At 42.3% G+C, this 27,416-nt stretch overlaps 1 protein-coding gene across 1 annotated transcript in view; it reads left to right on the top strand.

Annotated features, from left to right (window-relative positions):
• RHPN1 (rhophilin Rho GTPase binding protein 1) overlaps positions 1-27,161 on the top strand; it is a 46,238-nt gene extending 19,077 nt beyond the window's left edge. Inside the window, exons 4-15 of the mRNA XM_051971203.1 lie at positions 929-1,004; positions 3,493-3,570; positions 7,236-7,360; positions 8,314-8,480; positions 8,573-8,760; positions 17,665-17,821; positions 18,113-18,232; positions 20,673-20,867; positions 21,985-22,061; positions 22,903-23,049; positions 24,499-24,657; positions 25,516-27,161. Coding sequence (XP_051827163.1) covers positions 929-1,004; positions 3,493-3,570; positions 7,236-7,360; positions 8,314-8,480; positions 8,573-8,760; positions 17,665-17,821; positions 18,113-18,232; positions 20,673-20,867; positions 21,985-22,061; positions 22,903-23,049; positions 24,499-24,657; positions 25,516-25,698 — 1,672 coding nt within the window. The 3' untranslated portion in view covers positions 25,699-27,161. The remainder of the gene's footprint in view (positions 1-928; positions 1,005-3,492; positions 3,571-7,235; positions 7,361-8,313; positions 8,481-8,572; positions 8,761-17,664; positions 17,822-18,112; positions 18,233-20,672; positions 20,868-21,984; positions 22,062-22,902; positions 23,050-24,498; positions 24,658-25,515) is intronic.
• Positions 27,162-27,416: the final 255 nt, after the last annotated feature.

Consider the following 27,416-nt stretch of genomic DNA (forward strand, 5'->3'; position numbering starts at 1 on the left):
CAAGGTTATTATGGGGGAAGTGCTCTAAAGCTTATAAAATGCTATACAAATGTGAATGGTTATTATAACTGCCTTTCCTTACCCGATTCCTAATGCCTCATTTTAAATGAGGGTCCCTTGAATTTAGGGTTGGGAGAGACCAGGTGCCTGAGTACTGGTGCTTCCAGTCTGTAGGTTACGGGGGAGGCTCTGGTTCATCGGATCTCAGAATTAGAAGGACTTAAGAGGTTGTTGGAATGAAAGAATATAGGAAAAAGCATTTATCAGGCACTGTGCTAAGCACTGGAGATATAAATATAGAACAAGGTAGTTTCTGCCTGCAAAGAGCATACTTTGTTTTTTATTTTTATTTTTATCTTTCTTTTTATTTATTTATTATGTTATTTTCTCTTGAATATTTATTTTTTATTTTTCCTTTTTTTAAGAAGCTACTTTCTAACAGGGTGGACAACACACTTAGAAGAAAGGGAAGGGAGTGAGGTATTTTGGTCTAGAAAGTCCTGAAAGCTGTGAATAGAACAGGAAGCCGATCCATTGGCGTGTCTTTTATGGAGGATATGGTACTATTGATCTGAATGTAGTTCTTCAAGCCTACAAGAGGATCCATCTAGGCTTATGTGAGGCAGATAAAATGGTCGAGAAGCTTGATCTCTGAGGGTGGGCATTGGAGTTTGCTCCTCTTAAGCACGGTCTCTGGAGATCTGGTTTGAAGGGTAGAGGAGCAGAACCAAAAATGGGAAGGGAGGAAACCAGCATTTATTAAATACCTACTGTGTACTTACCTAATGTAAGTGCCTTACAAATATTATCTGGCCTTGGTGAAAAATATGGATCCAGTCCCCTTCCTTCTTTAGGCTAGCTGCTAGCCTGGGGTGAGTGAGGGGAATCCCTGGAGGAACCTCAGAGCTCAGAGTCCCTTTTATTTCAGCGAAGGCATCAGTGTCCCCATGATCCCACTGGGGCTGAAGGAGACCAAAGACTTGGATCTGGCCACACCCCTGAGGGTAAGTCCTTGTCCCAATCAGAGGGAAGCCCTTAGTCTGGAAGGAAAATGACATTTTCCCAAAGGCATCATACAGTGTGGTGATCTGAGTTCCAGTTTCCACTCTAACATCTCTTAACTGCCTAACCAGGGGCAAGGTATTTCTCCTGCCTCAGTTTCTTCATCTGTAAAATGGGGATATAACACTCATGCTGCTGTTTTGTTTCAAAGAAAGTGTTTTGTAAGTTTTAAAGGAACATAGAAATATGAGAAGTTACTATTGTATAATATGGTTTCTACTTGAAAACTGCAAATTCTTCAGCTTAGTGTTCTGGGTCCTCCACAGTTTGTCTTCCTTTCCTTGTCTTCTACTTACATCCTCTTAATTTCTCTATTCCATCAGCCAGATGGACTATCCCCCGGACATGTCTTGACTTTTTTTTTTTAAACATTTAAACCTTTGTTGCCTTCATTTTCTAAGGCTAAAGTGCTCTCCCTTCATCTCTACTTTTTGAAATTCTATTCATCTTTTTAGGCTCAGTATAGCAGCCACCTTTCCGAGAAAACCTTCTTGATTCTTGCCCCACTTCCCAAAGATAAGAATGATCTCTTCTTCTATGAGTCCTAACAAACCTAAGAGAGACTTTTTACTTTTCACTCAAAAAAGGAGTGAGATGCACAAATTTAGAGACATTTCCACTCCAAATATCCATATGGACTATTTTTGCCCAACTTGTGATAAAGACTTCCGAGCTGCAATAGAATGATCAGAAAGTTGGACACGCTCTACAGTGACCCTGACATAGTGATGTCATTTTGGTCCTTCTCTAGAAAGAAAGACATCTGGGTATGGATGCTAAGATCCAAATCTGGGCTTAAGGCTTCACTGGCCCTTTGGCATCTCCCTGGGGCTCTCACAGCTGATCCCTGGAACCTGCCTTTAGCTCTTGGGCAACTTCACCTTTTACACTAAAATTCTCTGATTCGTAAACTTAGGAGCCTAACTGAAGGCTCCAACCTCCCTGAGCTTTCTTGATTCCTAGGATCTCCAAATTTGTTGCCCCCAATCCTTGCTGTCTTCCCTTGTCCAGTCTCACCTATCGCATTGTCCAGGTTGCTGTTCCTTGTTTGGTATAAGGGATTTAAAAAAAACCCAAAAATTAAAAAAAAAGTTGGGAAGTGGGGCAAGAATCAAGTGCCCAAAAGTCCCTAAAAAGATGCTTTTATATGTGGGGTACTTTATTGTGGGGCAAGAATTGAATACTGAAATCATTCTACTGAACTTAGAATAAAAGTCATTCTTTAGGCATTTCAAAAAGCATTTCAGTGAGATTAAAAACAAAAACCACTCTCCAGAAAGTTGAAAACAGCAGTCAGGGACTCCTTAGGGTATCATGGACTCCTGATCAAAATCTGAAAACTGCCTTTTATTCTTTTTTGCCCTACAGCTCAGTCCCAGATCTGGCCACTCTGGGCACAGTTCACCCAAGTTGCCTCAGATCTACACTCTCTGACTTCCTTACTTCTGAGGGCCAGCTGATAATTATAGGAGTCTAAGGTTTAGCTCCCATCTCCCCAGTTCTACCTGGATGACAGCAGACTTTCTCTACCAGGGCTGACATCTTCAGATGTTGTTTCCTAGTCCATTTTCTTCTTTTCCAGCAATAACAATAATAACAGCAGCTCCCATTTGTGCACTTCTTAAAAATTCCATAAAAATTGTTCCTCCAACAGCTCAGTAAGTAAGGTTGATGCAGTGATTGTGATTCTTTGTGACCCCTTTTTGCCTGAGAAGTTTTTATGTGACTCTGGATATATATATATATATATAGGCATCTCAAATATGTATACAAATCAATCATTTACTGATAATAAATCATAATTTCATAACCCATATGACTCAATTTAAGAAGCTTTGATCTAATTATTCCTTAAAAACCTTAGTGAGCTCCTTTGGAGGGAAGGCCATTCTACTTTTGGATAACTAATTTTTAAAAATATTTTCAGTGTACTAAACCTAAATCTATACCTTTCACTCATTATTCCTGTTTCTATTCTCTGGAGTCAAGCATAACAATTCAAATCCCTCTTCTCTGAGATAGCCTTTCAAACCATAGGAATGTAGATTTAAAAGCTAGAAAGGTGTTAAATGCCAATGAGTCTGTTTTTATATATGAAGAAACTGAGGTCAGAAGTCAGGTGACTTATTCAGGATTGAACAGCTATTTAGTGTCTGAGGGGAAATTGAAACTCGGGTCTTCCTGCAAGTCCATTGCTCTATTCATGCTGCCATTTTGAGTCAAACACTTGAATTCAGCTGCTGTTTCCCTGCTAAGTTTTCGTTCTCCAGGATAAGCATCCCTAGTCCCATTAGCTGATCCTGGTATGGTGTGCTTTTAGTCCCTTTCACCATCCTGGCTACCTTCTTTGGCCCCTTTCCTGTGATTCATGGCCTTCCTAGAATGGAACATTTGGAAGTAAACCCCATCCTTCTCCCTTTCTTTCCTTAGGAGATGATTTCAGAACACTATGGCGAGGACAGCGCCTCCTATGAAGTGGAGATCAAAAAGCTCATGGACCTGAGGCAGGTATGTGGCAGGTTGGCCAGTTACTTGGTAGACTAGCATGGATAGAACATGAGCTTTATGCATACCTGTGAGGGTGAGGAGCTTGGGGAAAGAACCCAAGGAGAAGTAGGTATGACTGGAAGGAGTTGACTTGGAATCAGAAATAGTTATCCCTGCTGCATTGCAGGGATTAGGGGATTGGTGCCTTTATGAACCAGAAAATCTGTGTAAATGTTTTTGGGCTTCTCTTTGTACCAGAGAAGAAGTTTGAAGTTTTCCTTTTTCTTTTACATAGTATTTACAATTCCTTTTTCTAAAATTTGAGTTAAGTATTTGGTCATAGGCTTTGTCATCTGCTGATATTTATAGCTTCTCCAAAACTCCTCCCCACATCCTAAAATTTCATTTCTTATGTCATCCTATAATTTATTGAAACCAGAATGGGGAAAGTCATGATGTGGAAGGGATAACTGTACCTGCCTTCCAATCTCGGCTTTGCCACTTATTGGCTGATTAGCTTGGGCAGCTCACCTTGCCTCTATTTTTTTTTTTTTTTTTTGCTGAGACAATTGGGGTTAAGTGATTTGTCCAGGGTCACACAACTAGGGAATGTTAAGTGTCTGAGGTCAGATTTGAACTTGGGTTCTCCTGACTTCAGGGCTGGTTCTCTATCCACTGCACCACCTAGCTATTGATCACATTTTCCTGTGATCCTGGGCAAGGCACTTAATTCCAGATGCCTTACCAAAAAAAAAAAGAAAAAAGAAAAAAGAAAAGAAAAAAAAAGAAAAAGAAAAAGGAAGAAGGCAGATCTGGTCATCAAATGGAATTTGGAGATGAGAGGGGGGTGGGTGAGTAAGAGCTGTTCTTAGAGGACTATTCCCTGCTAGTTTATCGTTCCCTCTCTCTTTCCTGACATAATATTAGGCAAGAAGTGACATTCCAAGCTTTCATTGTACCAGTGGAGAAATAGAGGGTTTGAAGAAATGATTTGCCCAGTCTCAAAACAAATGAGTGTCAGAGGCACAGTTAGAACTAACTTACTCTCAGTCCAGGTCTTTTTCCACTACTTGATGTTAGCTAGAGAGAAGAGGTGAGGTAGAATGAGGAACTCCAGGATTTGGGGAATATCCAGGTCTGGAGTTGAATCTAGCCTCAGATATTTATTAGTTGCGTGACATGGGTCAAGTCCCATAAGCCTCTGCTTACCTCAGTTTCCCCAACTGTAAATTAGGGATAATAATAGCACCTACTTCCCAGGGCTATTTTGAGCATCAAATAAGATCCTAGTCAGTCCTGGCTTCTTTCCTCCTAACTTTTCCCACTTCTGTCAATTGTAAAACACTTAGTATTATGCTTAACATATAATAAATACTCTATAAATGGTCATTGTTTTTGTTATTGTTATTATCATCATCTCCCTTTCAGAATGGAGACTCCTTGGAGATAAATAAGGGCTACACGTTCTTCTCTAGACTAAGGATTTCTTGGTATTTTTGGTTTAGAATAATGAGGTCCATGTTCTAATACCTGCGATTGCCTCAGTTTCCTAGTCTTAAATTGGGACCATAACTCCTGCTTTGAAGAGTTCTTGTGAGCTGCTGTGAAATTTAGGTGATAGAATAAATAGGAAAGGACCCTGAAAATAACAAAACATGAAAAACACGTGCAGGCTTGTTGTTATATAAATGAAAAACCTATTCCTTGCCAAATGAGATTAGGTACTACCGTTTATCTATAACAGGATTGTCCCCTTCTTGGAATAGCCCATGTTTTGATAGATAATCTTTGGTCTGGTTTTTAAACAATAGACAGCATGTTTAATTTGAAGTCAGTTTTACAGGAGAGTTTTACACTTGGGCTGATGATGAATATTGTCCATTGATTTCAGGGAATAAGATCGGACCCTAGTCCATCCTGTCCTTTTTTCTCCTAACTAAAAGTTACTCTTACTGTCAAAGGTATCCTCATCCTTCTGTTCACCCAGACTTTCATCTTCAACTTCTCACTCTTTCACAACCCCACCACCATATCCTGTTACTTTCCAGGTCCAATCAATTGTGTTTCCCACTGTCTTTTCCCCTTCTCTCCTCTGACACTTCCCCCTCCTAGTTCAGGCTCTTAACACCTTATTGTACTGTCAGGGTGAGCTGCTAGCTGATCTCTGTGCCTCAGGTCTCTTCCCATTCCAGTCCACTCTCTGAGCTGCCAAAGTGACCTTCCTAAAGCTCGGGTCTGACCAGATCACACACACCACCCCAATTCAGTCAACTCCTTTTGTCTCCAGGATCAAAGGATCAAATATGAAATCCTTTGTTTGACTTTTAAAGCCTTCCACAAGCTGACCCCTTCTATTTTTTCCGGTCTTCTTATGCTTTATCCTTCTTTCTTTTCTATGATCCAGTGATGCTGGATTTTATCTCCTGACTTTTTCCATGCCTAGACTCTTCCTTCTCTTACCTCCACTGCTTTCTTTCTTTCTTTTTTTTTTTTTAATAACTTTTTATTGATAGAACGCAGGCCAGGGTAACTTTTTACAGCATTATCCCTTGCATTCACTTCTGTTCCAATTTTTCCCCTCCCTCCCTCCACCCCTTCCCTCAGATGGCAAGCAATCCTTTACATGTTGAATGGGTTACAGTATATCCTAGATACAATATATGTGTGCAGAACCGAACAGTTTTCTTGTTGCACAGGGAGAATTGAATTCAGAAGGTATAAATAACCCAGGAAGAAAAACAAAAATGCAAGCAGTTTATATTCATTTCCCAGTGTTCTTTCTTTGGGTGTAGCTGCTTCTGTCCATCCTTGATCAATTGAAACTGAATTAGCTCTCTTTATCGAAGAGATCCACTTCCATCAGAATACATCCTCAAACAGTATCGTTGTTGAGGTATATAATGATCTCCTGGTTCTGCTCGTTTCACTTAGCATCAGTTCATATAAGTCTCTCCAAGCCTCTCTGTATTCACCCTGCTGGTCATTCCTTACAGAACAATAATATTCCATAACATTCATATACCACAATTTACTCAACCATTCTCCAATTGATGGATGTCCATCAATTTCCAGCTTCTAGCCACTACAAACAGGGCTGCCACAAACATTTTGGCACATACAGGTCCCTTTCCCTTCTTTAGTATCTCTTTGGGGTATAAGCCCAATAGAAACACTGCTGGATCAAGCACAGTTTGATAACTTTTTGAGCATAGTTCCAAATTGCTCTTCAGAATGGCTGGATGTGTTCACAATTCCACCAACAATGTATCAGTGTCCCTGTTTTCCCGCATCCCCTCCAACATTCCCCATTATCTTTCCCTGTCATTCTAGCCAATCTGACAGGTGTGTCCTCCACTGCTTTCTATATCTAAAACATTCTCCTTCCTTACCTCCTCTCCTGTCTTCCCTGACTTCCTTGAATCTTAGTTAAAAATCTCACTTTTTGCAAGAGCCTTTCCTGATCCCCTTTAATACTAGTACCAACCTTATCTCCAGTTGATCTTACCTATCTAACTTGTTTGTGGATAATTATTTACGTGTTGCCTCCATAAGACATGTAAGCTTTATTAGGGCAGAACTAGTTTCATCTTTGTTTTTTTGCCCAATACTTAGACCCACTTTCTATCACTTACTAAGCATTGAATAAATATTTGTTGAATTAACTGTCTTGCTTCTCTTTATTACAGGCCATTCGAACTCCTAGCAGAAATGAGGCCGGTTTGGAGCTCCTCATGGAATACTATAACCAGCTATATTTCCTGGACATTCGCTTCTTTTCTCCCAGTAGAAACCTTGGGGTCTTTTTCCACTGGTGAGCAAGGGATGGGCTAGTGTTTTCTTCCTCAGATTTAGAAAATTATTTGGGACACAGGCCATGGCCCCCTGCCCTTAATTCTGGTGTGCAAGTCTGAAAAATCTTCCTAAACTTAACTATGGTCCCCTTTCCCCCCTTTTTTAGAGGCAGTCAGAGGTAAGTAACTTGCCCAGGATCTCACAGTTTGGATGTGTTTCAGACCACATTTGAACTCGGGTCCTCTTGATTCCAGGGCCAGGGCCCTATCTGCTGCCAGCTGTCCCTTCAGTTCCATGTCACTGGAGTCATTTGATCAGAGATTTGGCAGTAAAAAAATAGTTGTGTTGGGGTTGCTGCTGTAAAGAGGATTTCTGTTCATATGGGATTTGGGTAGATTTGTTCCAAAGTGGAATGGGTGGCTCCAAAGTTCTCAGAGAGGGTATGATCTGCATCTGTTGAGGAAATGAAAAAATCATGGGTTGGGGGAAGCTTGAAGTAAAATATTTCATAGAATCACAGAATTATAGGGCTTTAGACTCACAGAACATTCATGTCTTAGAAGGATTCTGAGAATTTAGACTCATTGAACCTTGAATTATAGAATCTTAAACTATTGAAATCCCAGAATGGAAAGAAACCTCACAGGGCATCTGTTTTTCTTCTCCCCCTGGAGCAGTGATCCCTTCTAAAGCATCTCCTAGAAATGGATGAGAAAATCACTTATCTTTTCTTCTGTGTGAATCTTATCTTCCCAACCAGACTAGGGCTCTCTGAGGGCAGGGATTATGCTTTATCTCTTTCCTCCTGCCTTCTTCATCCACTGTGTACTCTGATTTGGTCTGGTCCACATGGTTGGACCCGATGGAAGCATAAAGGGATGGCTGAACTAGTGGTTCTGTGAATGGGGCATATGCATTGAGTGGAAAACTTCCCAGATGGGCTCAGACTTCCATTTTTCTTTCTTTCTGCAGGTATGACTCCCTCACTGGAGTCCCCTCCCACCAGAGGACCCTGGCCTTTGAGAAAGGGAGTATCCTTTTTAACATTGGTGCCCTTTATACCCAGATTGGGGCCCGGCAGGACCGGGGCACCAGGAAGGGCATTGACTGTGCCATTGAGGCCTTTCAGCGAGCGGCAGGTACGTCGCCTGACCCTTGTTTCCCTCTGGGGAATCGAGAAGGAATTTTGTGGAATCGAGAAGGGACCAGACGGTGTTCTCTGATCCCACAGGTGCCTTTAACTACCTGAAGGAAAACTTCTCTAATGCTCCGAGCTTGGATATGAGTATGGCCTCTCTCTCCATGCTGGTTCGGCTCATGACTGCCCAGGTCCAGGAGTGCGTCTTTGAGCAGCTTACCCTGTCTGGGACCCCTCGAGAACCTCTCTCCCAGATGAGACTTGCCCAGGAAGCAGCCCGGGTATGTCCCTCACTTGACACTGAATCTAAATTTGGATTCCAGCACGGTCACTTCTTTTTTTTCTTCTCAACAGTATTTTATTTTTCCAAACATTTGTGAAGATAGTTTTTTTTTTTTAACATTCATTTCTGTAATATTTTGTGTTCCAAATTTTTCTTCCTCTCTCCCCTATTTTCCCCCTACCCTAGACAATCCAATATAGGTTAAACACGTACAATTATAATCATATTTCCATATTTGTTATGTTAGCACTGCCATTTCTTTTTTTCTCAACATTGTTTTATTTTTCCAAACATTTGTAAAGATAATTTTTTAACATTCATTTCTGTAAGATTTTATGTTCCAATTTTTTTCTTCCTCTCTCTTTCTATCTTCCCCCTACTCTAGACAGCAAGCAATCCAATTTAGGTTAAACAGATACCGTTCTTCTAAGCATATTTCCATATTTGTTATGTTAGCACTGCATTTCTTTTTTTTTCTCAACAGTATTTTATTTTTCCAAATATTTGTAAAGATAGTTTTCAGTATTTATTTCTGTAAGATTTTCTTTCAAATTTTCTCTCTCTCTTCTCCCTATCTTCCCCCTATCCTAAACAGCAAGCATTCCAATATAGGTTAAACATGTACAGTTCTTCTAAGCATATTTCCATATTTGTCCTGTTAGCACTGCCATTTCTTATCCATTTGGGCAAGTTCATTCTCATTATAATCCTCAATTTCCTCATCTGTAAAGTGAAATTGAGTGTTGGAAGGAAGGTCACATTTCTGAGAGGCAAAACTAAGGAAGAAGTGCATTTTAGGCCTGGAGGAAATTGTGCATTGATGCATAAGAGCAAGAGATGGAATGGCAAGTGTGGGAACAGTTATTGAGCATTTATTAAGTACCTACTACATGCTAGACATTATAGTAGCTAAGTCCAGGAGATACCAAAAAAAAAAAAGACAAAACATAGTTGCTGCCCTCAGAAGCTCCTAGTCTAACAGAGGAAGACTTGTAAGCAAACAAGCCATAAATAAGTTAAATTAGAGATAATCAATGGAGTAAGGTCCTAGAATTCAGGGAGATTGGGAAAGCTTTCTGGCCTGTGGGATTCTGGCTGGAACTTAAAGGAAGCATGAGGAGCCAGAATATTTCAGGCACGGGGAAGAGTCAGTGAGCATGCCCAGAGTCAAGACATGGAACATTCTGTGCAAGGAAAAGTCAGGAGACCAATGTCACTGAGTCACAGATTATGTGGTTCATATAAGGAGTAAAAAAAAAAAAAAAAAAGCTAGAAGGAGGCTGGGGAATGAAGAGCTTTGAATGCCAAAAAGAAGGTTTTGTGTTTGATCCTGGAGGTGATAGGGAGCCCCTGGAGGTTATTGAGTAGGAGAAATAAAAACTTACTTTAAAACGATCCCTTTGGGAGCTGAGTGGAGGATAGATTGGAGTAGGGAAATTGTGGCTATTACAGTGGCTTAGGTATGAAATGATGAGCACCTGCACCAGGGGGCTGGCAGTGCCACAGGAAGAATGGGGCACAGCTGGGAGATATCATGAAGGTACCGTTGATAAGACTTGGCAACAGATTGGATATTGGAGTAGGGTAAGAGAGAAAAATTGAAAAAGACATCCAAGTTATGAGCCTGGGGGACCTGAAGGATGGTGGTGTCCTTGACAATTATAGGAAACTTTGGAGGGAAGCAGAATTTGGTGGGAAAAGATAATGAGATCGGTTTGGGCATATTGAATTTAAAATGCCCATGGGACATCCAATTTGAGATGTCTAACTGGCAGCAGATTTGCATCTGGAGGCTAGGAGCTCTCTGAGAATCATTAGCATAGAAATGACAATTGAAAACCTTGGGAACAAATGAGATCACTAAGCGAAACGATGTAGAAGGAGGAGAGAAGAGAGCCCAGGACTCAGCCCTGGAGGATACCCAGGTGCGTGCATGAAGATCCGGCAAAGGAGAATGAAAAGGAGCAATCGGAGGGTAGGAAGACAGCCAGGGAACCTAGAAAGAAGCAAAATTGAGACAAAGGAAGGTATCAAGGAGAATGGGTTGATCAATAGTATTCAAGACTGAAGAAGCAAGAAGTTATGGGGACTGAGAGAAGGTCATTAGACTTGGGAATTCATTTTGTCAGTAATTTGACTAGAACATAAAAGTTAATTTAAAAAAAAAAAAGGTGATGTGAGATAATGCTGGGAAGGTCAGTGGGAGCCTGATTGTGGAGAACCTTAAAGACCACAGTGAGGAATAATTTAATTCTAGAGATAGTCAGGAGACATTTAAGGTTTTCCAGCAGGAACATGAAGTCAGAACAGTGCCTTAGGAAGATTCTTCTGATAAGTATGTCAGAGACAGATTGGAGACTGCAGATAGGGAAGCCAGTTGGGGAGCTGTTATGGTAGTCTGGAAGAGCGATAATGAGGACCTGATGTTGTCTCAATGGAAAGGAGACAAAGGAATGGATGTGAGAGAAGTTGTGGAGGTAGAATCCATTAGACTCAGCAACTCATCGAATGGGGGATGGAATGCAGGTAGGGGTAAAGGAAGAAAGACTCAAGGATGATTGATATTAGAAACTTGGGTGATTGGGAGGGTGGTGGTATCCTGGTCACAAATAAGGAGGTTTGGAGGAAGGACAAGTTTAATGGGAAAAATGGGGATTTGTATTTTGGGACATGGAGTAGAGATGTCCAGGAGGAAATTGATGATATGCAATTGGAGTTGAAAATAGAAATAGGATAGGATATATAGATTTGGAAACCATTTGTAGAAATAATAATGGAGCCCATGGAAATTGATGAGATCACCAAAGAGGAAGAGAATAGAGAGAGAAGAGTGCACAGGATAGATTTTTGTATCCCTTTTTTGTACATATAAATTTAGGAGTAATGAACCAGCAAAGGAGACTGGGAAGAAGCCATTAGGCAAGTGGGAGAAGAACCAGGAGAAAAGGGTGTCCTGGGAGCCAAAAGAAGAAAGAATATTTAGAAATAAAAGGTGGTCAGCAGTGTCAGATGTTACAAAGAGGTCAAGGTGGATGAGAATCCAAAAAAGCCCACTAGATTTAGTAATAAACAGATTAACAGTAAGCTTGGGAAGTACTTCTTTAGTTAAGTAGTAAGACTGGAAGTTGGATTGCAAAGAATTAAGAAGTGAGGGGAAAATGAGGACATTGAGGAACAAATATAGATGATTCTAAGGATTTGCCAGTAAAAAGGAAATAAGATTCTAAGAGAAATAGAAAGATAACTTGAGTGGGTGGTCTGGTGGAGAATGGATTTTCTGAGGATAGAGGACACCTTGAGTATGTTTATTGACCTAAGAGAAGGAGCAAATACAAATTCACAAAGAAAGTGAAAGGGAATGGTTGGAGGGACAAGTTCTTGGAAGATGCAGGAGGGAATGATAGAACACCTCAAATGGAAAGAACATCTTTTTGTCAGAGACTGAAGAAGGAAAAATGCCTGGAGGTATAGAGGGGTTTTGAGTTTGTAAAGTAGGAAAGTTGAGGAAGCTCACAACAGATGGCCTTGATTTTCTCAGTAGATATGGTGGCAATCATCTGTAGTGAGAGAATTAGCTGTAAAACTGAGAAAGAGGTTTGGAATAGCCAGTGTGGGGAATGTGATCTAATGTCACTCAGGAAAAGCCAATGTCCTACTGTTCTTAGTATAATTTTATTATCTAGACAATATTCTTAGTCTTAAATCTGTTTGCTAATTGTTCCTCCTGGATCCTGATCATCATCACTGCCATTATTATTGATCAAGACCCAACCCAACTAATGAACTTATTTTCAAGTTGTTCTTCCCAGCTATGAGCTATGCCTTACATTACAAGTTACAGGTGTTATGGTGTCAAACATGGCTAAGCTGCTCACAATATTCTTAATGGCAGAATCAGTTTAAAATGTAATTAACAAAATAAATAAAAATATAGGACATAGATAATCTTAAAATTAACATGTGGTTTCTAAATATCCTAGACAGATTTTTACTTAAATTTAGCAGTCCTATTTCTATTTGAATTTGACCCCACAGAGGTAGGTCATAGCTATCCTCTGATAAGTGAATTCTCAGATTGTGCCTCTGTGGATACCCTTCTGGCCCTGGTGTTTCCTTAATTTATGGTTCCTGTCCTCTTTAGGGACTATTGGCAAATCAAGATTATCTGAAGAATTTTTAATTTTGTCAGCATAGGGAGATGTTTCCTTGGGAATCTCTACATTAAATCAAATTACAATTTCTGACTCAATAAGTCAAGTCTACAGAGTTGTTTGAGGTCACAAAGCTAGTAAGTTTCAAAGGTGAATTTGAATCCAGGTCTTTCCTGACCCCAAGCCCAGTATACTACTTGTTCTGTTTCTTGGTGAATCAAAGGGGATTTAATCTAAGCCATTGGCTTTGAGTACAAAAAGGGTACAAAAGTGCAAAAAAAAAATTAGAATCTTCCCAAGAGTTAACCTCAGTCTTGGTATGTCAACAGACCTTAATACAGACAATTAAATAAACAATTATGAATGGAGAATCGTACAAGAGTATTGCCCTTGGAGTCAGGAGGCTCTGGGAGCCTCAAGAATGGAGAGATATGTTGCAATTTGCTCTGTTTTCACAGTTCAGAGTGAATCCTCCCTGGAAGTCTTTAAGCAAAGGCTCCATGACTACTTGTCAGGGGTATTGCAGTGTGAGGATTCCTATTTAGCTAGGGATCGGACTAGATGGCCTCTGAGAAGCTTTGCAACTCTGTTGTTGGGGCTTTTGTATGGGTTCAGATTCTGCTGTGCTTAATTAAACTTAATCCCCATGTGATGCTGGTTAAATCAATTTTTTTGACTGTAAGATGAAAGGACTTGAACTAGTTCATAAGTTTATAGATTTAGGGCTAGAAGTGATGTTAGAGGTTATCCAGCCTAACTACCTTATTTTATAGATGGGAAAATATGGAGGCTTAGAGAACTGATTTGTTTACTGTGGTCATACAGGAGAGAATTGGGATTTGAAGCCAGGTTATCTCACTCCAACCAAAGTAATCTTTTTCAACGTGTGATACTGCCTTTGATTTTAAAGGTCCCTTTTTTAAAAATTAAAGCTTTTTATTTACAAAACATAGGCATGGGTAATTTTCCAACATTGACCCTTGCAAACCTTTTATTCCAAATTTCCCCTTCTTTCCCCCCCACTCCTTCCCCTAGCTAGAAGGTTGTCCAATACATGTTAAATATGTTAAAATATAGGTTAGATCCAATATATGTATACATATTTATACAATTATCTTGCTGCACAAGAAAAATCAAATCAAGAAGGAAGAAAAAAAACTTAGAAAGAAAACAAAATGCAAGCAAACAACAACAGAGAGAGTGAGAATGCTGTGTTGTGATCCACACTCAGGTCCCCATGGTGCTTTCTCTGGGTGTAGATGGCTCTCTTCATCACTGAACAATTGGAACTGGCCTCAATCATCTTATCATATAGTCTTGTTGCTATGTATAATGATCTCCTGGTCCTGTTCTTTTCACTTAGCATCAGTTCATATAAGTCTCTGAAGGCCTTTCTGAAATCATCCTGCTGGTCATTTCTTACAGAACAATAATATTCCATAACATTCATATTATTCATAATATTCAGTCATTCCCCCAACTGATGGGCATCCACTCAGTTTCCAGTTTCTTGCTTTTTGCACATATGGGTCCCTTTCCCTCCTTTACAATCTCTTTGGGATATAAGCCTAGTACAAACACTGCTGGGTCAAAGAGTATGCACAGTTTGATAATTTTTTGAGCATAGTTCCAAATTGCTCTCCAGAATGGTTGGATCCATTCACAGATCCATCAACAATGCATCGGTGTCCCAGTTTTTCTTCATCCCCTCCAACATTCGTCATCTTTTCCTGTCATCTTAGCCAATCTGACAGGCATATAGTGGTATATCAAAGTTGTCTTAATTTGCATTTCTCTGATCGATAATGATTTGGAACACTCTTTCATATGACTATAAATAGTTTCATTTTCTTCATCTGAAAATTGTCTATTACCTTTGCCATTTATCAATTGGAAAATGGTTTGATTTCTTATAAATTAGAGTCAATTCTCTATGTATTTTAGAAATGAGGTTTCTGTCAGAACCTTTGAATGTAAAAATGTTTTCCCAGCTTATTGTTTCCCTTCTAATCTTGTCTGCATTACTTTTGTTTATACAAACACTTTTTGACTTAATATAATCAAAATGATCTATTTTGTGATCAATAATGATCTCTAGTTCTTCTTTGACCACAAATTCCTTCCTCCTCCACAGGTCTAGAAGGCAAACTATCCTATGTTCTTCTACTTTGCTTATAATATAATTCTTTATGTCTAGATCATGAATCCATTTTGATCTTATCTTAGTATATGGTATTAAGTGGGTCAATGCCTAGTTTCTGCCATGTTAATTTCCAATTTTCCCAGCAGTTTTTGTCAAATAATGAATTCTTATCCCAAAAACTGGGGTCTTTGGGTTTGTCAAATACTAGATTGATACAGTCATTGACTATTTTGTTCTGTGAACCTAACTTGTTCCACTGATCAACTAGTGTATTTCTTAGTCAATACCAAATAGTTTTGATGATTCTACTTTATAATGTAGCTTTAGATTAGGTACAGCTAGGCTACCTTCATTTGCTTTTCTTTTCATTAATTCCCTTTAAATTCTTGACTTGTTCTTCTAGATGAATTTTGTTATTATTTTTTCCAGGTTATTAAAATAGTTTCTTGGGAGTCTTATTGGTATAGTACTAAATAAATAGATTCATTTAGGGAGTATTGTCATCTTTATTATATTTGCTTGACCTATCCAAGAACATTTGATATTTTTCCAGTTTTTTAGATCTGACTTTATTTGTGTGGAAAATGTTTGTAGTGTTGCTCATATACTTCCTGACCTTCCCTTGGCAGATAGATTCCCAAATATTTGATCCTTTCGACAGTTACTTTAAATGGAATTTCCCTTTTTATCTCTTGCTGTTGGATTTTGTTAGTGAAGTATAGAAATGCTGTTGATTTATGTGGATTTATTTTGTATCTTGAAATTTTGCTAAAGTTGTGGATTATTTCTAATAGTTTTTTAGTTGATTCTCAAGTTGATTCTCTAAGTATACTCATCATTTCATCTGCAAAGAGTGATAATTTGGTTTCCTCATTACCTACTCTAATTCCTTTATTAGCTCCCTTTAACTATAACTATGGTGACTTAGTGGGTGTTGTCCATTCATAGACATAGTACAGGTTATATTTAGTCAGAAGTCTTAGTTTTAAATACAGACCTGGGGGTTTAACTTCTAATTATTTCAAGAAGACTATCCAGGGTGAGGGCTCATTGAGAGTTTCAGGAGACTTGAATGATGGGAAGAGATTGATGACTAGTATCCCAATAATAGCTGGTATTCATATAGCTCTTTAATGTTTACTAAGTACTTTGCAAATATTATCTTTTTGTCCTCATTACAACTCTGTGGGGTTGACACTATTATTTTCTTCATTTTTGAAGATGAGAAACTGAGGTAAAGAAAGGTTTGCCCTCTTTCTAAAGAAAGACTTGCTCAGAGTTAACTGACTCCAGATCCAATACTATGTTCATTGTGCTATCTCCAGACTTGGGCAGATGGATGGAAGGATTCATGGTGTCGTTAGCCCTTTGGAGTGGGATGAGATCAGGAAAGACCTTTTCCCCTCATCCCACATACTTGTGCTTTCCATCCTTTTGCAGAAATGATGATGGTCAGGAATGGGCCAAGAAATAGCTGTAATATAGGGGGCTTTTCATAGCCAGGTTTCCAGATCATACCTCTTTGCTTCTCACTCCATCTCTCTCATCCTGTCTTTTTATCCATCTGTATCTTTACCTCATTCTCTGTTTCCATGCCTTCTTGTCTCCCCATTGTGCAAAAAACATAGTTGTAGTTTTTTTATAGCTGTGGTTTCTTTGCCTCCACAGCTGAGCCCTAGGATTGAGAGCAGGATTGTGAGTGTGTATGTGTGTGAGAGAGAGTATGTATGTGTGTGTGTGAGTGTCTGTGTGTGAATGAGTGTGTGTGTGTGAGAGTGAGTGTGTATGTGAGAGTATGAGAGTATGTGTGTGTGTGTGAGAGTGTGTGTGTGTGTGTGTGTGTGTGTGTGTGTGTGTACGTGCACATGCACATGCTTCCTGCTCGTGAGGATTTCAGGCCTTTATTCTCAAGACAGGAAAGGCCATAAGACAGAGAAGGAGGAATAGATGTTAGAAGTTAGACACAGGAAAGTATAGATGGCAGATGGAAGAGATGGAGGGATGAAGGAAGGGGCAGCTGGAGGGTGGGATAGAGAAATGGGTGAGAGGATAGTCAGGATGACAGATCCAAGGAGACAGGAAGAAATGGAGAATAAGACAGGAGCAAAGATTCAGAAGATGGCGGATAGAGAGCGGAACGTTGAGGAACGTGTACAGCTGTGGAAGAGCCTGGGCTATATGGAAGAAAAGGAAGAGAGTGCAAAGGGATGGAGGTGATTGGAGTAAATGAAAAGGAAGAGGCAGAAAAGACAGAAGAGCAGATAGAGAAGGGGGAAAAAAGAGAAGAAATGATGGAGCAGTGGAAGAGGAAGTGGGTGAATTTAGAGAGAGGAGAGTGGAGAAGGTGAAGGGATACGGAGGGCATGGGCAGGTGACGGGAGAGGACTGAAGGGTATAACTAGAGTAGAAGGAGCTGATGGGAGAGGAAGTTGAAGAGAGAGGTGGGGATGAAGGTATGTCAGCAGGAGTTGAATGGGGATGAGGAGGAGAGGGAGGGGGCAGGCCCCCGGAGGAAGCCCAGGGCCGGGAGAGGGCTGGAGGGCTGGGAGCTGGGAGCGGGTGGTTCCATGTGCTTTGGTGGGCCACACTCAAGCTTCCTCTCTGGCAGGTGGAGGACGTGTACTCCCTCGTGTACCAGACCATGGTCCAGCCTCCGGTCAGAGACTACGTGCCCTTCTCCTGGACCACCATGGTGAATGTCAAGGCCAAACACTTCCGAGGCCTGTCCCACTACTATGCTGCCATTGCCCTCTGTGATGGGCCCGGTGAGTAAGCGCTTGCCCCATCTCTTCCCTTCCCACCCTGCTCCCGGGCCCAGAGGGCGAGCTGGCTGGCTCGGACACCTGCCACTTGTCTCCTTGCTTGGGGCTGGACGTGGGCGCTGACGCCGCCCTGCAGCCCCCTTGTGGCTCCTCGGCCCGGCCCCAGAATAAACAGGGAGAGTTCCTGGAGGAGGCGACTCAGAATCAGAGAAGGCGCATGTTGCTGACTCTTGGACAGAGTGATGGGCAGGTCACGGATGGCACAACCATCTTTCCCTGTTCCTCTCTTGGCAGTTGTAGCAGACTCTGAGATTCCCAAATACGAGAAAGCTTTTCTCCAGTTCCACGTCACGGTGCCAGAGGGCCCTTCGCTGCCCGTTCTCCTTCAGGACTCAGAGGAGCGGAGAAAGCTCGGTAAAGGATCCAGCAGGGGGAAGGAAAGGGTCCCAAGGGCCTCAGGCTGGGGAGGCCGGGGATGGTCCCGGAGAGCCTGTAGCTTTTGCTGCATCCATCTTCCCAGTCCCCTTTCCTCATGGTGCATAAACAGGCATGTCATAGAGCCTGGTTCTCTCTGTCTGAAGAGAGAAGGAAGCTTTTTATAACTCACAGACTCTCAGGGTGCACATCTCACAAGTGGGAAAACTCTAAGGACACAGCGTGGTGACAGTCCCTCCTGGCCCAGTTATGGTGGGAGAGGGGGGCTGTCAAAGGCTCTGGGTTTAAGTGCTGACTCGGACCCTTACTGGATGTGTAATTTTGGCAAACAAATCAGGGGTTTGGATTAGGTAATCTGTAGTCATTACAGCTAAGTGGCTCAGCAGAGAGAATGGACTTGGGAGGACGACTTCATTTCTGGCCTCTGACGCTTAGTGACTGGACAAGGGTTTACACTTTACTCAACTATAAAATGGGAATAATAGCATTTACCTCCCAGTGTTGTTGTGAGAATTAAATGAAATAATATTTGTAATAAATAATATCATAAAGTCTAGCATATCCTTAGCATGATTTATTATTATTATTATCATTATTGTCCTTTTTAGCTCAAAATATTATCACCCTAACACTAGTTCCTCCTGGCTGGCTCTTGCAGACCTGGATATCTGGATCCTGTCTTTGGTTCTTCTCCCCAGTCCAGTTAGATCCTTCACCCAGCTCAACCTCCAAGACACTGAAAGTGTTATCTGGCAGTTTCTGAGACCCTGACTCACTGAGTGGATAGTTCTTGTCCCGGCCCCTTTCTCACCAGCCCTCTCCTTCCTAGAAATTTTCCAGCCTGAACTCAGCAATCTTTACTCAATCCCTACTTTGCTTATAGACTCAGCCCGGCCCTAGCCCTTTGCTCACAAGGTCACCGCTCCCCAGCTGAGTCCTCCTTTGCCTAATTAATGCCATTGTTGACCCAGCAGAGATTAGAGCCGGCTGCCTGCCCCAGCTGGGAAGAAGCCTCCCACACAGGGGAAGAGTTCCCTCCTCCCCTCAGCCACTCCCCTCCCATATATGCACACCGCAGGGTATGTAATCAATGCAGAGGTTTGAGGAGAAGGAAAGTGATCCCGACAGAGGGAGGGATCCAGAGGGGCTTCCCTGAGGATGGGGGACTAGAGCTGGACTGTGAAGAGATGGGAATTAGAGCAGGGGAAAAGAGAAGGAAGCCATTCACACCTGGAATTAGCATTGGCTGGAGAAGAAGGAACTGAGGCAAATTGGATTGAGTGACTTGTCCAGAGTCTCACACAGTAGTCAGTGGCTGAGGCTGGATTTGAACTCAGGAAGAGGAGTGTTCCTGACTCCAGACCTGGCGCTCCTCCATTGTGTATTAGAGCTGTCCAGATGCTGAATAGGTTGTTTTAGAAGGTAGTGAGTTTCCCCCTTCCTAGAGATCTTCAAGAAACTGTATGACTGACTGGAATGTTTTAATAGTAGGCTCCTGCTCAGGTACAAATGGACAAGAGACCCTTTGTAGTCACTTCTAATCATATATTCTGTGATCCGGAAAATCTCTTAGGTGTTCCAGCTCAGAGAATATATGGCTTGAATGATGAAAAAAGCCCTCAACTTAGATTTTAGAGGTCTGGGTTTGAAATCTGCCTTAAATACTTAACTCTAAGAGCCTCAATTTCTTCAACTGTAAAATAGGGATATTAATACCAAACCATTTACCTCAAAGGGCAAGCACTTTATAATCCTTAAAGTGCCATAGAAATGGGAGCTATTATCATTTCATTAGAGTCTCATTAATGCCTTAAAATAAGTAGGGGTAATTTTTTTTGCATTACAATTATCCTGGCATGTATCATATCTCCCCTGTGAAAGAACAAATGAATAAATATTTATTAAGTGCTTATAACAATAATAAGTAATGATGATAGCAGCTAGCATTTATGTAGCACTTTGAGGTTAGCAGTGTGTTTTTACAAATAGCTCTTTTTGTCCTCACAAAAACCTGGAAAGTAGGTGCCCATTTTAGCCCCATTTTGCATATGGGGAAATTGAGGCAGACAGTGGTAAAGTGACTTGCTCAGTCATACAGCTAGGAAGTGTCTGGGACTGGATTAAGCCCAGTGGATCCACTGAGCCACCCTGCTGCCTACTTCATGCCAGCCCTTATTCAAAGAACTAGGGAAACTATCCAGATTCCAAGTCCCATGAAGACTTATGCCTTATTTACATTTTCCAAGTTCTGATCAAAGTGCTCTGTAAACAGTAGGTGCTTAATTAAAAAATTTGAATCGACTGATTAGCAAACTCAGGTTTCATTTTGCTAGCTCTGTGGCGAGGTGAGAGCCCCCAAACTTCAATAGTTCTGTACATGAGGGGGTCGGTTGTCTCTAACTCCTCTGGGCCTCCCCAGCGAAGGCGCACCTGCGGAAGGCCATGATGAATCATGAAGAAGCCCTGCGTCTCCACGCGGTCTGCCGCATCCTCCGAAAGATGGACCTGCTTCAGGAGGTCGTGTCCCTGGCTCACAGATGCTCCCTGGCCAAGTACTCGGAGATCGACCATGAGGATGACTTCTTTGAGACTGCCGAAGCCCCTGAGGTCCACCGTGAGTGGGGACTCTGGGTGGGGGCTCCCTTGGACGATGGGGAATGGGGGAAAGGGGAGAATGCTACCTGAACGGTGGGAGGGATAAAGAAGGAGAGAGGCAGTGACGGCCTTATTGACCATTTCCCTCCTACTACAGATAAGGAGATTGACTTGTTAATTATTCATCTCTGTCTTGTGATTTGAAGTTGGGAACCTGGGTGCAGCTACTTACCTCTGTACTTATGGGTTGGGTCTCTTAAAACAAGGATCTTAGACTGGGGATTGTCCAAAGTCCTTTCTAGCTCCAAATCTTGGATTCTTTTCACATTTTTCTCGATGCCTGATCCTCGCAGTATAGAGGATGAGCAGAGGAGAAAAGGTCCAGCAAGGGCAAGGAATGGCTCGCAAATATCACAGAGGAGTCAGTAATCCCAGAGTCTAGATAGCCTCATTGTCAGGAGGTTTGCTCTTCCCTTTCACCTTATTTTCACATGGAGGCAAAATAGAATTGCAGAGTATTTTTGCATGTCCTGTATTAGCTCATTTACAACAGAGAATGTCATATTTTGTGATTTTTTTTAAGAATATAGACTATTATTAGCTTATAAAATATTTAGTCCTAGAGGGAGTAGATCTACTTTATAGGTGGGGAAACTAAGGTCCAGAAAAAGCAGGATTCTAATTGGCCCATTAATTCTCTATTTAGTTGGGTATGGTACTCAGCAAGAGTCTCCCTTTTCTTTCTCTTTGTTAATTGGGGAATGAGATGCTTTCTTCCCATTGGGTGTGTGGGCTTTACTTGGAAAAGAGAGAATCAGTGTGACCCAGAGAATCCAGGAGATAAGTAAAAGTAGATGATAGGCTAAAGAAAAGCCTTTTTCCTATTTCCTCTGGAATGGTATTTCTGTCTGTGTATTTCTTGGGGGAGAGATTGTTGGTTAAGTGACAGATGGTGTGAAGAATCTTGGGGGTGAGGCCAGAAGGGAGTGTTTAATCTGTGAAGACTTCCTGTGGGAGGTAAAAAAAAAAATTGTGTTTGTCTTTATGTCACTTGAGAGAAAAATGATGGATTAGGCCAGTCCTGGCTTTTCTCTTCGGTCATCAGTCTGACTAATGTTTGATTTTTATATTTTCAGCCAAGACTCACCAGAAGCCAGAGATAAAGACGCCCAACTTCTCCCAGGTGAAAGTGACGGACATCTTCCATCGCTTGGTACGTCCTCAAGGCTCTCGTGGGCACCTGTACTTTTTGACCAGAGAACCCAAATCCATTCCTTCTTAGTTATAATAACTAATGTTTACATGGCGCTTATAAATGTACCTGAACTCTTTACAAATACGATCTCATTGGTTCCTCACAGCAGTCCTCAGAGGTGGATGCCATCATCTCCATTTTGCAGAAGCAGGGCAGAAAGAAATGGAATGAATTTATCTGGATCACACAGCTAGTAATGTCTGAGGGGATTTGAACTCAGACCCGGTGCTCTATCCATTATACCAACTAGCTGCCCTTTTTTCCTGGTGGTCTTGCTGCTACTAGAAGTGGATGGAACCCTCTCCCTATTTCATATCCCGAGGGGCACAGAGGGCACAGAACAAGCTGATGGCCAACTCTAGAATCCAAGACTCCCTCCAGTACATTTCCATCCTTTTCTCTATGGCAATGGGGTTAAAAAGCCCTTCAACATTTCTAAACCCTTTCTTTCTCCATCCATGCTCTCGTTTCACCTTTAACCCTGTCTCTGAAGAGAGTAACCCTGTTTTATTCCATCAAAATAATTTTTATAAAAAAGAGTAACTTAAATTAGGAAACTGAAGCCCAGGAAAAGGAAGAAGATCCCATAGTAAGTCACAGCTTCTGGGTAGATGAGAAAGGGGCAGGATTTGAGGTAGTAAGGAGCAATCTAAGCCAGGACTTCTGACTTCGAGTCCCCTGGGGCTCCTGTACAATATGCTGTTGTTGATTGCAAGGAATTCAACCCCAACAAAGCCTTGGTAGAGTGATGGGAGAGCAGATGCACGTGGCTGAGCCTCCGGCTGCTGTCTCCCAACAGGGGCCCCTCTCCGTGTTCTCTGCCAAGAACCAGTGGCGACTGAAGGGACCCATACTCCTGACTCGAGGGGAAGGTGGCTTTGGATTCACTCTCAGGGGAGATTCTCCTGTTCTCATTGCAGCTGTAATCCCTGGGGGCCGGGCTGAGGTAAGTGAACCCCAAATTTCCAGGGGTCTGGCCCTGCTCTCAAAAAACCCCAGGGCTTAGAGGGAGATGGGAAGGGAAGGTGCTTCAGGGCTGTTCAGTCAGGGACCGAAGGGGTAAATATCCTGCCCTCTGGGGCTGTACTCTGAGAGACCCTTGAGGGATGATGGGGAAAATATGGCACCTGTCCTCAGGGTCTTGGCAGGAACATTGACGCCAGTGGCAACCTGTCCAGCTCAGCATCCCTTTATACACAGAGATACTGGAATGTGCTGAGGAGGCTTCCTGGAGAAGACCAATTTGGAGCCAGGTCTGGCAGAAGGAGAGGGGGCAGGGAGTCTCTGACTTCTCAGGCCATTCCTAGCTAGAGGAAAGTGTCTGTATCATCTACCTGCCTTCTACTGATTATGTATCCTCAGGATTTTCCTGTTGGACTGCCCAACCTGGAGCCTGAATTTTTACCTGTGTCTTGGCTCCTCACCTCCCCCAAGTATGTTTGTCTGACTTCAGCCCTGATCTGGACCTGGCCCGGAGGAGAGAGGCTCTAGGATCACACAGTCAAAGACAGAGGAGACTTTTTAGAGGACCAATTATTCCAGCCCTCTCATTTTACAGAAGAGAAAACTGGAGCCCACGGAGATGAGGGGCTGTCTGGTAGTCACACAGATAGCATAAGACAGAGGCAGGCTCGGAACCTGGGCTTTCCCTGTTTTTCATTACTGATCTGGAGCCATACCTCCTCCAGGAAGCCTTGACTGACCTCCTGAGTGTACAGTGATTTCTCCATCCTCCCAACCTGTAACCTCATTTTTTAACAAATTAGAGTGGCTTTTGTGTAGATGGAAAGGAATGGATGAAAGAGCCTTTATTTACTTTTGTTGGAGAGGCAATCAGAGTTAAGTGACTTGCTCACTTACCCAGCAACTAAGTGTCTGAAGCTAGATTTGAACTCAGATTCTCCCGAGGCACTGTACCACCTAGCTGTTGTGTGCAGGTTTAGCTTGGGTTTAACTGTTTAAGAAAAGGGCCTTATGGCTAATACAGGAATGTTTTGCATGGTTTGATAGGTATGATGGGTATTAATTGCCTTCTTATTGGATAGGGGATGACAGAGGGAGAGAATTTGAACTAAAATTAAATTAAATTTTTAAAAAGGGAAGGACCATAGATTTCATCGGATGGAAAGGTCCGATGTTAAGCTTAATGAACCTAGTCAGGAAGCCTGGGTTTGGGTCCTGGGCTCTGACTTCTTCTGAGAGTATATCTTTACCTTATAGAGTTGTTGTGGGAGAAAGTGCTTTGTAAATCTGTAAGTATTGTAGACCTAGGAGTCATTCATGGGAGTCTATTGAAGTTGATGTAGGGAGTCAGCGGGAAAGAGCTGGGGGGGGCCAGCCTCCTCAGGCCAGGGCTTACTTTCCTAGGCTCACCCCCTTGGCCCACTCTCTGCAGGCAGCTGGACTGAAGGAGGGGGATTACATTGTCTCCGTGAATGGGGAGCCCTGCAAGTGGGGGAAGCACTCGGAGGTCGTGGCCCTGCTGACGGGTGTGGGAGAGGAAGGTGTGGCTGTCCAGGTGGTCACACCCCAGCGGGAGGAGCCGCTTGGTCTGGTAATTATAACCCCAGGAAGGGAAGGGGACTGGGGGACGCAGAAGTCGGAGAGCTCTGCTCTGTGAGGGGAGCTGTAGCCAGTGACATTTTCTGGCAATCAGAGGTAGAGGAGAGCCTCAGGACCTCTCAATTCTGACCCCTTCCCTTTATTTAACAGGAGTTCCAGAGGGAAGACGGGATTTTGCTTCTCCTTTTTTGTGGCTAGGTATTCAGTTAGGTGACTTGCCCAGAGTCACCCAGCTAGTAAATGTCTGAGGCCGGTTTGAACTCCGATCTTTGTGACTCTAGAGTGCTTGCTCTATCCACTGAGTCAGCTAGCTTCCCCAGGGATGCTTTCTGTAATAACAGAATCACAAGTCAGCCTGTACCCGAACACTTTACTCCATCCATACCCACAAGTAGTCTTTGTTTGGTGGAGAACTCACTGTGCCCCAAAGTAGCTCATTCTGGTTTGGAATAAGCTCTAGTTGTTGGAAGTCGTCAAATTAAATCAAGCCAAAAACCATCTCTATAATTTTCACCCATTGCTCCTGGTTTTGACTTCTTTAATTAAACAAAATCCTTTTTTTTTTTTTAAAGCCCATTAACTTTTTTATTTATTATTAAGCATTTTCTAATAGTTCTGGATAAATTTTTTTGTCTTAAGGATTATCTATTGGTTTTAGATGACCAATATGGGTATCATCTACTATTTGGGTTTTTAAAAAAAATTTAAATGACTTCTTTTGAAAAATTATCTTTGCTAGGTCCTTATCTCTGCACATAAAGATTTGAGGGGTGAGTTTGGGGATGATAGGTAGGAGCTGGAGATGATAATGGGGATGACTGTCTCACATCCATTCTCTGTCTGTGGGCAGGTGGAGAAGAAGGCGACTACCTTGTCCTCAGTTGGACTCTTGCGCAGTGACAAGGAAAATGGTGGACAAGCTACCTTGCCTGGGCCCCTCCTTGGCTGGAACAAGAAGGCTAAGCGGGGTCAGGGTCTGAGGCGGCTCCAGCCTTTCTCCCCCTCAGCAGACAACACACCGGCTTCCCGCTGAGCACCTGCCCTGGGACATCTCCCTTGGCCCTCTCTAAGGGGCTGGTGACCAGAGGCCAGAAGTATTCCCTGTCCTGGCTTGGGAAAGTCGGAGAGACAGCTAACTTCTGGCTAGTAATGGGAATGGGGCCTGAGGATTTATTTCCCCAATAAGGCTCAGACAGCCCCTGTAGAACCTCAGGGCTGTTGGTGGATGACCCAGGTTTCTTTTCCAGCTCCATTCCCCACTAGGAGTGTTGGAGGTGGGAAGAGGTCCCAGCTCTTCCTCTAAACCTTGTAAACTTTAAAGCACTAGAGAAATGAGCCCTGTTCTTACTATTCTCCTGAGACTTGGTGATATAGTAGAGCTAAAACTCGCACTTGTAGTCAACAGATTGGGATTCACATCCTGGCTATGGCCCTTGAGTAAGTCATTTCCCCTATTCAACCTCAGTGTCCTTAAGTGCTATAGAAATGGAAAGGGCTGCTCCCATTGGCCTGGATTAGTGAAAGCTCTTATTTCTGTAGCATGTTAGAATATACAAAGCACTTTCCTGAGAAGGGAGTCCTACAATTATTTTCTGTTTTTACAAAGAACAAAAACTGGGGTCGAGAAAGAAGTTACTTGCTCAGTTATCCGTTCAGTAACAAAAATTGAAACTTAAAAACTTTGGTCTTCTGATTCCAAGTTCAGGGTCTGTGCCTCTGCCCTGAGATGCTCATCTCCGGGATGAGACAGGCCACAGTTGTGGGGACTGCTCCCCCCCCACCAGCTGCCATCCTCCCAAGGAGGAGTAGGATTTCTCTTCCTCCTCCTCCTCCTCTTCTTCCTCCTCTTCCTCCTCTTCCTCCTCCTCCCACAGGTTCATCCTCACAGACCCTACCAAGATAAGAGATGGCAGGTCCCTTGTCCTTTTGGGTATTTATTGAAGACCCAAAAGAAGGGTTTTTAGTGAACCTGGAGTTCTGTTCTGTAGTTTTGCAGGAGAGGAAACAGATCCAAGACAGGTGACATGGTGAATCAGAGGCGGATGTAGAAGTGGGACCCAGATCTCCTGGTGTTCTGCAACTACTTACATTAACAGAAAAATGTGTCCAATAAACTAGGAGTAGGGCAGGACAGTGAGATGGACCCTGATTCTGGGCAGGTCAGCTCTCTCAGCTTCAGTTTCCCCCTCTGAGAAATGAGATTAGAATTCTTCATCTCTAAGGACCCAAGGAGTCTTGAGTTCTCAGGGATAGAGCCTGCTCCCCTCAATCCATACTCTGCTCTATCTTGCAAAACTTAGCTCAGGTATCTCCACTAAGAAGCCTTCCATACCCGTTTGAAGTGACATTCCCTCCTCGGATTTCAGTCCTTGACCTGGTCTCCATTACATGTCATTGTCTCACTCATTTCTGTAGAAGCAGTGTCCTTTCAGCTGAACTCCTGGAAGGCAGAGACCCGAGTAGTAGGCACTTAATAAATGTTTGAGTCAAATGGAATTTGTCTCTGTGGTTGTGGGGGAGGGCAGGATCATGCGTCTTTTCATCTTTTTTTTTAATTAAAATTTTTTTCTCGATAGTATTTTATTTTTTCAAATACATGTAAAGATAGTTTTAAACAGTAATATTTGTAAGATTTCGTATTCCAAATTTTTTTCTTCCTCTCTTACCTCCCTCTCCCCAAGACAGCAAGCAATCTGATATAGGTTTTACATAGACAATCCTTTTAAACATATTTCCACATTTGCCATGTTG

The sequence above is a fragment of the Antechinus flavipes genome, chromosome 1 (genome assembly GCF_016432865.1).
Source record: "Antechinus flavipes isolate AdamAnt ecotype Samford, QLD, Australia chromosome 1, AdamAnt_v2, whole genome shotgun sequence".
Classification (NCBI taxonomy): domain Eukaryota; kingdom Metazoa; phylum Chordata; class Mammalia; order Dasyuromorphia; family Dasyuridae; genus Antechinus; species Antechinus flavipes.